The sequence below is a fragment of the Octopus sinensis genome, linkage group LG8 (assembly GCF_006345805.1).
Source record: "Octopus sinensis linkage group LG8, ASM634580v1, whole genome shotgun sequence".
In the NCBI taxonomy this organism is placed as follows: domain Eukaryota; kingdom Metazoa; phylum Mollusca; class Cephalopoda; order Octopoda; family Octopodidae; genus Octopus; species Octopus sinensis.
The window spans coordinates 88620085-88632584 of NC_043004.1; the positions used below are offsets into that span (position 1 = coordinate 88620085).

The following is a 12500-nucleotide window of genomic DNA, read 5'->3' on the forward strand; positions in this document are numbered from 1 at the left end:
GATACCGATATTTCGCCATGACAGTGATATACATATATATGCAGACACACAGACAGCCACACAAAGAATAGTAGACAGGTAGATAGACAGGTAGATAGATAGATAGATAGATAGATAGATAGATAGATAGATAGATAGATAGACAGATAGATAGATAGATAGATAGATAGATAGATAATCACATCGCATATAAACATGCGTACAACACACACATACATTCGCAAAACATCCACTCTCTCTCTCTCTCTCTCTCTCTCTCTCTTACTTTCTTTCTTACTGTCAATTCCTCTCGTTTTCCTTCTCTTTCTCTACCCCATCTCTCTTTCTCCCTCTTTCTCGTTCAGGTGGGTTTTTTTTTAATTTTAAATATACCTTCTTGCTCAAACACTTCGGAAACAAACATGTATGCATAAAAGTTCGTGAATGTGTGTATATATATTATATATATATATATATATATATATGAGTTTGTGTGTGTATCAGTACGTACCTACATACATACATACATACATACATACATATAGACATATATATATATATATATATATATATATATATATATATATATTATATATATATATATATATATATAGATGTAGGGAGGGAAGGACAGACAGCAGACCGGAAAGTACGGAGAATGGCAAGTCAGTTAAATAGAAAAATTCAAGAAAGATTGAAATAATCATAACATTGACTATGTATGAATATGTATGCGTGTGTGTTTTGCGTGAGTGTGTGTGTTTGTGTATGTGTGAGTGTGTGTGTGTGGGTGAGTGAGTGTGTGTGTGTGTATATATGTTTGTGTGCTTATGAGTGTACACACACAACAATCGTTCATTAGGAAAAAAAAAGTTGAAATATATGTAAAAGAAGCATTTCTACATGTACGTGTGTGTGTGTGTGTGGCATTCTGCATATATTTGTGTGATGTGAGTACTTATTAATACACACACCAACAAACGTACGCATTTTACTTATATAAATATAAAATAAATATATTGAAATGAAACGCAGGGGAATTGTCTACAATAGGACATAGGATACTTCTTGCTATAAATATATTCAACTTCAACGAATTTCAACAGAATTTCTTTCCAGTTCCTTCTTTATAAAAACTGTTTTTTCATAGCTCCTTTGTTTGCTTCAGAGCAAATTTTTCAACCATTATCCTGTTGCTTCTGTACTTGTAGTTGTTACTGTTCTTTTAATTCTTTTTCTTTTCATTTTTGTTTTTTTTCACAAATAAATATGCCTTGTTATTCCTGGCATCAATGTTGATATAAACATTTTTTTGTTTTGTTTTGTTTTGCTTTTTTGCATTTTGCTATTGATATTTTTGCTCCTGCATAAGTTTGCGAATTTTACTAACACATTGCGGTGTTACACTATTACTGCAACTAATTCGACTGCTAATAATACTGAATAACGGGCTCCAAATTTTGGCACAAGATCAGCAATATAGAGAGATTCTCGTGAGTCATTTGTATCAATTAGTGCATATTTTATCGATCCCGAAACGACGAAAGGCAATGTCGACTTCGGTGGAATTTGAACTTAGAACCTAAAGCGAGACGAAATGTCGCTAAGCATTTTGCCCGGCGTGCTAACGATTCTTATTTCTTCATTGCCCACATGGGGCTAAACATAGAGGGAACAAACAAGGATAGACAAAGGGATTAATTCGATTACATCCACCTCAGTGCGTCACTGGTACTTAATTTGGATCTTTTCCTTTTGAACGGCAGACAATTTCTCGTTAACTAAACACTTTAAAATTTCGTATACTGGTAGAATGTGTCAAAATAAAACATTTTTTTTTCTCTTGGCTTTCTTGAGAAAATTGTAATTTGTTTGTTTAACGTAGTTTAATTTTTCGAATTTTAGCCAATCCTATGCTCTCTTTTGAGCTAAAATCATTTGCTGCGTCTAAAACTGAGACAACATCCAGTAACTAGCCCTAAACCTCCCCACTTACCCTAACCCTAACCCTAATTTTTTTTTCTTAATTGTTAAATTAATTTGTTACGCGTGTAAAAAAACTAAAGCAATGGAATTAAATTAATTTAACAATTAAGAAACAAAAAGGGTTAGGGTTAGGGGGAGGGGGAGGTTTAGGGTTAGTTACAGGATGTTGTCTCAGTTTTAGACGCAGCAAATGATTTTAGTTGAATGGAGGTAATCGATTGTTTAAAATTGCCGAAATGCTCGGATTTTCAGACGAAATGTCTTACAAACTATGAAATTTTCTCAATAAAACCAAGAGAAGATGATGTTTTATAAACACATTCTACCAGTATACGAAGTTTAAAAGTGTTTAGTTAACTAGAAATTGTGTTGACATCTGCCGTTCAAAAGGAAAAGATCCCTTAATTTATCGACCCCGAAAGGATGAAAGGCAAATCCGACCTCGGCGGAATTTGGACTCAGAACGTAACGGCGGACGAAATACCTATTTCATTATTGCCCGCAGGGGGCTAAACACAGAGGGGACAAACGTATTAAGTCGATTATATCGACCCCAGTGCGAAATTGGTACTTAATTTATCGACGCCGAAAAGATGAAGGCAAAGTCGACCGCGGCTGAATTTGAACTCAGAACGTAGCGGCCGACGAAATACCGTTGAGCATTTCGCCAGATGTGCTAGCGATTCTGCTAGCTTGTCGCCTTAATGATATCGATTTCAAGTTTTGACACCAGGCCAGCAATTTCGGGGAAGGAATTAAGTCATTTGTATTGACCCCAGTGGTCAACTGTACATATTTTAGTGACTCCGAAAAGATGAAAGGCGAGAACGTAACGACGGGTGAAATACTGCTAAGCATTTTTGCCCGGCGTGCTAACGACTCTGCCAGTTCACCACCTTAATAATAATAATAATAATAATAATAATAATCTTTTCTATTATAAGCACAAAGCCTGAAATTTGGTGGCGGAGATTAGTCGATTACATCGACCTCAGTGTTTCACTGGTACTATATTTATCGATTCCGAAAGGATAAAAGGTAACACCGACCTCGGCAGAATTTGAACTCAGAACATAGCGACAAAATACCGCTAAGCATTTAGTCCAGCGTGCTAGCAATTCTGCCAGCCCGCCGCGTTAATTACAACATCACACTAGAATGGTCTTTGAGCTACTGATAATAAGTCACTTTTCTATACGCAGACACGGGCAACTGTTTTTGTGTAGCAGGTCGCATGAGACACACCCTAATTCTCAGGCAGGCTGGATTACTAAAATTTTCAAAGTAATATTTCGTTGGTGTGTCACTTAGAAAACACCGTTTGCTGCAGTGTGCCCATAACTGCTTTATCTTTTACACTATTTCGAGAAGAGAATTTTTTCCCAAAATATTATAGCAAAAATAAATAACTTGTATAAGGTAGTACTCTGTTTTACTCTTTTAAGTTTTTAAGTCATTTGACTGTGGCCATGCTGGAGCACTGCCTTTTGTCGAGCAAATCCACCCCAGGACCTATTCTCTGTGGGCCTAGTACTTATACTATCCATCTCTTTTGCCGAACCGCCAAGTTACGGGGACGTAACACACCAGCATCGGTTGTTAAGTGATGTTGGGGGACAAACACAGATACACAAACATATACACACACATATATACATATATACATATACATATATACATATATACATATACATATATACATAAAGTAGTGATATATGCATAAAGTTGTGATATGAACACAAAATATTTTAAGAAAGTAAAGGCTCGAATTAAGTCCAAACTTAATTCCCGGTATATTACACCTAATATAAACGACTGGACGTGATATAGTGCCAGAAGAGTGATTTCAAAGAAAAATTAAATAATGACATTAGATAGAAAATTCCTAGCCATGCACAGAACACTTCATCAAAAGCAAATTCCGGTTGTTTATATGTGAAACGCGTTTCATTTGAAGCAAATATTCGTGAAACGTTAGATTGAAGGGAGATGGTTTATTAGCATTTTTGATTATGTGAACGAAGAACCATTCACTTGTACAGAGTGAATAGAACTACTTAAATATTCTGCAATAGAACTAGGACTTCCTTATGTAGAACTATAAATATTTTATTCTTTTATTCTTTTACTTGTTTCAGTAATTTGACTGCGACCATGCTGGAGCACCGCCTTTAGTCGAACAAATCGACCCCAGGATTTATTCTTTGTAAGCCTAGTACTTATTCTATCGGTCTCTTTTGCCGAACCGCTAAGTTACGAGGAGGTAAACCACCAACATCGGTTGTCGTGCAATGGTGGTGGACAAACACAGACACACATACACACAAATATATATATTTATATATATATATATACGACGGGATTCTTTCAGTTTCCGTTGACCAAACCCACTCACAAGGCTTTGGTCGGGCCGAGGCTATATTAGAAGACACTTGCACAAGTGCCACGCAGTGGGACTGAACCCGGAACAATATGGTTGCAAAGCAAGCTACTTACCACACAGCCGCTCCTGCGCCTATAGAAAAGAAAGTATGCAAAAGCAGAACAATTTGTAAAAGAAAGGAATCGCTAAAAGGAAAACAGTTACTTGGACAGTTCCACTGTGATACCAAGAATGTGAAATATCACAACTCAACATGGAAAAGACTTCGGAGTGAAATTTCAAGATAGAATCTGAGAGAACCTACACACTAATTCAGCATGCAAGACGATTTATTTCACTGCTCCAATGAACAAGCGCTGGCTATGCAGCCAACGTATTGAAGCTGCTACGCGAAAAGAATACAAGTGTTATTAATGTTCAGGCTTATTTCAACTTACAAAGATTCTTCTGTAATAAAAAAAAATCTCTTTACAACAGTTCAGAAAATTGTATAGTCATGTACCATAAAATGGTTCTAAATGGACCTGGTAAACCAAAACTGGCCTTACATCTCTCCAGTTACGATAGATTAACATATAAATCTCAAGGACTGGCGTTAACATTACAGATAAATCCCTCACCTCAAAAAAAGGCGAGCTAGCAAAATCGTTAGCACGCCGGGCGAAATGCTCAGCGGTATTACGTCTACCGTTACGTTCTGAGTTCAAATTCCGCCGAGGTCGACTTTGCCTTTCACCCTTTCGGGGTCGATAAATTAAGCACCAGTTACGCACTGGGGTCGATGTAATCGACTTAATCCCTTTGTCTGTCCTTGTTTGTCCACTCTATGTTTAGCTCCTTCTGGGTAGTAAAGAAATAGGTATTTCGTCTGCCGCTACGTTCCGAGTTCAAATTCCGCGGAGGTCGACTTTACCTTTCATCCTTTCGGGAACGATAAATTAAGTACCAGTTATGCACTGTGGTCGATGTAATCGACTTAATCCCTTTATCTGTCCTTGTTTGTCCACTCTATGTTTAACCCCTTGTGGGTAGTAAAGAAATAGGCATTTCGTCTGCCGCTAGATCGAATTTACCTTTCATTTGGGGTCGATAAATTAAGTACCAGTCAAGTACTGGGATCGATGTGATCGACTATCCCTCTCCCCGCTTACCCTAGCCGTGCCAAAGAGGCAAACGTTTTTGCAACAGCTCTACTGGACACCCTTGAATCCTTTTGATACTGTCCCTAAGCACTCAGCAATAATTCGCCCTATCTTCACCTTCTTCATTCTACACAGTAGAGCTATTTCGTACTTAAGAGGATTGTACGTGTCTATTCTTTTTACTCAAAGATAAACACCAGATAGAGCACATGTGGTTCACCTTGTCCACTGACACTAGCAACGGCTTGTTGTCTTCAAGCACCTGGTTCGTCTGGGATGGGAAATTCCACAGGCTTTGCAGATTTCTGACTCTCTCTGGTTTATGTTCATACTACGTCTTGCCTCTCTCTAATCCCCACTTTTCATACAGTTTCCAATACAGGATTTTACCTACCTCATCGTGTCACCACAATTTTTATTATTATTATTATTATTATCATTGAGTGAGAGAGCAGTGCATGCCATCAAAGTGACACTGGGGTAAAATATACGAAGCCCAATATACCCATCATGACTATCCGTCTGATAAAGGTACACCAGGCACATGCATCACAACCATATGTGCGCGACATGGTGATCTCATATCAAGATAAACAGCACATGACCTTGCAGGTGGGGCCCAGTTAGAATTTTCTTCAGGTTGAGTAGCCCATCCCGCTCAAAAGGTCCCTGAATAAGGGTTGTTTAAGGATGTTGAAAGAACCACCCATGTTTCCTGAGGTGAATTATTCAAACCCCAAAGAATCCCTCTCAACACATGGCTATGATGCTCCCCCACTACTTCTGCTCGTGATCAGAGATGCACATATCGTCAGCCACTAAGGGACATGCTCAACTGGTTAAGGTCAAACAACTGACAAGCAACTCTGTGGTATTGAGCAGAATATTTGCTGTAGCCCATCTTTTATACCAAGACAAACCAATGTACATGATAACACTTCCAATCAGTTAAGATCAGAAGCCATGAGAGCCACTGCCTGGTACTGCATCAGGGCATTTATTATTATTATTATTATTATTATTATTATTATTATTATTGTTATTGTTATTATTATTATTATTATTATTATTATTATTATTATTATTATTATTATTATTATCATTATTATTGTTGTTATTGTTATTATTAAGGTGGAGAGCTGGCAGAATCGTTACTGCGAAATGCTTAGCGTTATTTTGCCCGTCGCTACGTTCTGAGTTCAAGTTCCTACGAGGTCGAATTTGCCTTTTATCCTTTCGGGGTCGAAATAATAAGTACCAGTTAAACACTGGGGTCAGTGTAATCGACTCATCCCCTCCCCCAAAACTGCTGCTGCTGCTGTTGTTGCTACCATCACCACCACCACCACCACCACCACCACTACTACTACTACTACTAATAATAATAATAATAATAATAATATAATGATAATAATAATAATAATAATAATAATAATACTGATGTTAATGCGTTCACAAAGGTGAGCGCAGTGATGATGTTATTGATTTGATAAAATATTGATTTTATGAGTCAAAGTTTCCAAAATAGATTTATGCAAACCTTCCAGTTTACGAGATTCTGCATTTCTTTTTTCACGTAAAAAAAACAACCAAGTTTTCGTATTTAGTATTTCGTATTTCCGTATTTAGTGCAGAAAGAACAATGCAGCCAACAAACTGGAACCTTTTCTTTTGTTTCGTTACGTTATGTCTATATAGATGCACATAATATTTTATATATGCTTGTATTTTTGTGTGTGTATGTCAGTCTGTCTGTCTATCTGTCTGCCTGATTTTATGTACGTATATAACCATTATAAGAATTTGTGGCTGTGTAAGTATTTGTGTTTGTGTATGCGTGTGTAGGGTGTGAAGAAATATGTAAATATATGTTTATAAATATACGTGTATATATAAATGTGTAAATATACAAAAATATAGATATATTTTTATACGTGTATATATATATATATATATATATATATATATATAGTAAAAGCAATTAAGATTCAAGTGAGCTCTGTTGAATTCACATAAATGAGGTACTTAACTTAGATGCACCAGAAATCTATATGATATTAACCATAAGATAATGCGGGGTGATTATAAACAAGAAAAAAGCAACAAAAATGGATCAATATTTCGGTACAATTGTTTCGTACGAAGACCACCTTTATTAAGGCTGCAAATATTGCAGCAAATACACGTGACCCGTACTCATCAGCCGAAAAAACATCTGAGTTCTCAAAACATCTAAGGGGGTGAGGCTACAGTCATGAAACATCAGGGATAGTTCTATAAAAATCAGATTTAGATGATAAACGGACTTCCAAAGTTCTTTAATGTTGCACAGTCAAATAACAGGCTTTAAAAAAAGGATTTTTAAAAACCTCTTAGTTTCACAGAAATTGAAAATGTAAATCCATCCATAATAATGAAGTAGGTTTGAATTCTGGAGATATGAGGAGAGATTTCATACTCACAGACGATGTATTTATCCATAATTAGTTCATAGTAAAGTGGGTTTCCTGATGTATGATGGTATGCTGGTTGCATTTCTGATCATTTCTCAAAACTGCTATGTTAGAATAAGTTGAAGGAAATTTAGTGGAGCGTAGAGACAATCACTCACATAGGGTATAATGGGGTAACTGAGAGGAAATGGGGTTGTAAATATCCAACTACGCAGATTAGTTTATTTCAGTGGAGACAAACTGACTGGGTCAGAATTTGTAAGAATCTAAGAGTTTTAAAAAGGAATGCTAATCTTGACCAGTATTCCGTTGTTAATTGCTATATAAAGAGGACACGGGAAGGTAAAGGCGGGTCAAAGGTTGTCACTATAGGAAAAAGCATTAACAGATTTCAGTGCAACACTAGAAAGGAGGTCATTCAATTTATTTGTTTATTTATTAATGTTACTACTTATACATTGGCAGACTTTGGGACTACATTTAGGGGTCAAAAGAAAGAATTGGGAGTATTGTTTTCCATAATGAAAAATCGTTATATTATTTCTATGGGATTAGCTTTAATTTACTTATAGTATATAAAAGAATTACGAAGTTTTATTAACTTATTTGCTTTAAGTTGGTTTACCTAAATTAGAAAAAATTTAGATTAAATTAATTTAAATTATCTATATAGCCTATTAAAATGAAAATTTTTTAGCAACTAATTTATTTCTTTATGTTCCAAATCTGGTACATTTAGAGAGAAAATAACTATAGCTTATGAGCTTGCAGCTATCTATTTAAAATATATAATATATAAGAGTATTGCTTTATTATTATAATAAGCAAGATAGACAAATCACAAAATGGTTTTTATATATGGTTATCATATAAAAAATTTTAGAGTCTTAATTCTAGCGTGAATACAAGAGTGACCCAATTCTATACGGTTATTCAATAAGTCATCCTTTCTTCTGTGCATTAGTATTTCAAATGCTTCCATGGAGCAAAGTTGGCAACCAACTCTGTTATTTTTATAAGGCATCGCTCTTCTAACTAATTCCCAATTAAGGTTATATTTAATATTATTGTTTTTGAGTTCCCAGATCTTACATGAAAGTGTAATGCTATCAGCTTTATGACGTAATTTGAAAGAAGAGAGATGGTTGCTAAGACGTTTTTTAAAATTTATAGTACACCCTAAATAAATAAATTTGTTATTCTCTGTAGTTATGGTATATATTATATATATATATATATATATATATATATATATATATATATATATATAATATATTAAAACTTAATATATAATATATATATATAATATAATATATATATATATATATTAAACTTAAATGTTGAAGTGAACTGAACGGCTTTTGTGTGTTTCTTAAATGGCTTACAAACACCTATATATTATATTATATTATATTGTATATAGTATATAACTGAAAAGTTATGGTATATATATATATATATATATATATATATATATATATATTAAACTTAAATATATAATATATATATAAATATAATATAATATATATATATATTAACTTAAATGTTGAAGTGAACTGAACGGCTTTTGTGTGTTTCTTAAATGGCTTACAAACACCTATATATTATATTATATTATATTGTATATAGTATATAACTGAAAAGATAACATTACACTACACTCATTAATTTTCTTTTGCTTCGTGGTACACAGAACTCAAATACAAACTTCTTATACATGCATACATACATATATTCATGCATACATGCACACATATATTCATACATACATACATACATACATACATACATACATACATACATACATACATACATACATACATACATACATACATACTAACAAAAATATCCTGCTGTTGATGTTAAAATTCCAATGGAGTCTTGGATAGAAGCATTCGATATTTTTTTTAAATCATATTTTTATAATGAGCTATTATTAGGGTTTGTATAAAAAAAATATTAAAATATTTTGTATATTTTAGAAATATTACCAATTTAGTGCAAACCGACTTCAACAAAAACAAAAAGAAATCTTATTTGGACCCTAATTAAGAACCACTGATATAAATGAACATTTTACACAGTCGTTTTAAAAGTATATGATTTGCTAGTATATATATCACCACTACTAATCTCAGATTTCTTCTTATGTGTGAGCTTTCTCAACATATATATTTTAGCCTTACCTTGCAGTTCTGGGTTTGCACGTTCAGCACATTGAGTTCTAAGGTTTGTACATGTGCGAAACCATCAGCGATGCATTTCAATGTTTGAATAAGAAATTTCGAGAGACAGAAAAGTCTTTCCATTTATCATTACTGCTTTGTTGCTGCTGCTGTTGTTGTTGTTGTTGTTGTTGTTGCTGTTGTTTTTGTTGTTGTTTTCGTTGCTGACGTTAAGCCTGTTTTGCTCGAACTCGTTGCATGTTTGAAGTATTAATTCGTTTCATCGTCACTGCAACATACGTCAGCATCCCGACCGTTATTATACATCAGTGTCATGATCACAGCCATCTTCATCATCATCACCACCACCACCACCACCACCATCACTATTATCATCATCGTTTATTTATCATCATTATCTTCATCATTATCGTCATCACGATCATCATCATCATCATCACCATCACCACCACCACCATCATCATCATTTATTTATCATCATTCTCTTCATCATCACCGTCATCATCACAATCATCACCACCGCCATCTTCATCGCTACCACAGTCACTGTCATTATCATCTGCATAACCATCATTATCATCACCACTACCACCACCACCACCGCCACCAACACCAACACCAAATTTCACCTTCTTTACGCATTACCGTTTCACAACGTAGATTTATCGTGACAGATTTTCTTTTTCAAGTATTCCTTTTTCTATTATAAACAACTGTTCTTTGTGCAATTTGGCATCAAACACGCACATTAATGCTAACACACACTCACATTCAAACACACATAGACACACACACACAAATCTCATACGCACATATTGACGTACAGACATGCAGCAATAAGCGCGCTTACATACAGCGTCACTTCTACCTTCTATTATTTGTATCATAAATTATATATATATATATATAAGTAAATGAAAGAATGGAGTTGAACGACTAGTTAACAAATATCCTTTATTCTCGACATATGTTTCGAAGACTGCATATTCCTAATGCCGAAGGAATAAGGAGTACATTATGCAGATTTCTCATCAGGAAAATCAAGGAACATATGTCGACATCAAAATGCACAAAAAACTTTTAGCTGACCGCTCTCAAGGAGCCCATGGCGATAATGAGTGTCTCTTGAACCTTTAGAAATTTCTAGATTCTTCTACATTCAGCCACTCTGACGTCACTCATTATAAAGAGACACTCATTATCGCCATGGGCTCCTTGAGAGCGGTCAGCTAAAGGTTTTTTTGTGCATTTGGATGTCGACATAAGTTCCTTGATTTTCCTGATGAGAAATCTGCATAATGTACTCCTTATTCCTTCGGAATTAGGAATATGCAGCCTTCGAAACATATGTCGAGAATAAAGGATATTTGTTAACTAGTCGTTCAACTCCATTCTTTCATTTACTTATAATTTTAGAATAAACGTACAAATTTCCGCACGGAGACACGTAGTCTATGCCCTAGGGACGTAGCTTCAACCGTGTTCTTTCTGATGTGAATTTGCTACCCAGGTATCGGTTATCTTTCGAACTATCCTTAATAAGATAATTCATTTAATTACTCAAATATATATATATGTGTGTGTGTGTGTGTGTGTGTGTGTGTGTGTTGTGTGTGTCTGTGTCTGTGTTTGTCCCCCCCAACATCGTTTGACAACTGATGCTGGTGTGTTTACGTCCTCGTAACTTAGCGTTCGATATAATAAGTACTAGGCTTACAAAGAATAAGTCCTGGGGTCAATTTGCTCGACTAAAGGCGGTACTCCAGCATTGCCGCAGTCAAATGACTGAAACAATTAAAAGAATAAAGATATATATATACATATATATGAATGTGTATGTGTTTCTGTACGTGTACATGTGTATATATGTGTGTGTGTGGATATATATGTGTATGCATATATCATATATCATATATATATATATATATATATATATAATATATATGCGTGTATACACACAACCCTTTACGCGTATACATACGTACCTATATATAAATATACCAAAATATTTATACAGGCATAAATATATTCACATCCATGTACATCATGTTAAATATTTCCACAATATATACATATTAATTACTATATTTACATAATAAGTGCGTATATAAATTATGCATACATACACACACACACACACACACATACGTACATACATATACGTATAAACACATATTTACACGTAGCTAATGTTATGTTTACATGTGTTAATGTTTGGTATGGTAATATAAGCCTATTTATACATATTTCAGTTTTAACATTTTCAATAATCAGTTTTTATTTCATTCACTATTTTTTTTTCAGATATAAAAAATAAAAGCTTAACCAATCTCTTTAAATAAAAATGAAACAAACACCGGTTCATCTTCTT

The 12500-nt window shown here is 34.4% G+C and overlaps 1 protein-coding gene across 1 annotated transcript in view; it reads left to right on the forward strand.

Moving 5' to 3' along the window:
* Positions 1 to 12500, forward strand: part of LOC115214976 (gamma-aminobutyric acid receptor alpha-like) — a 679148-nt gene that overhangs the window by 362965 nt on the left and 303683 nt on the right. Inside the window, exon 4 of the mRNA XM_029784076.2 lies at positions 12434 to 12500. This exon is cut by the window's right edge and continues 5 nt beyond it. Coding sequence (XP_029639936.1) covers positions 12474 to 12500 — 27 coding nt within the window. The 5' untranslated portion in view covers positions 12434 to 12473. The remainder of the gene's footprint in view (positions 1 to 12433) is intronic.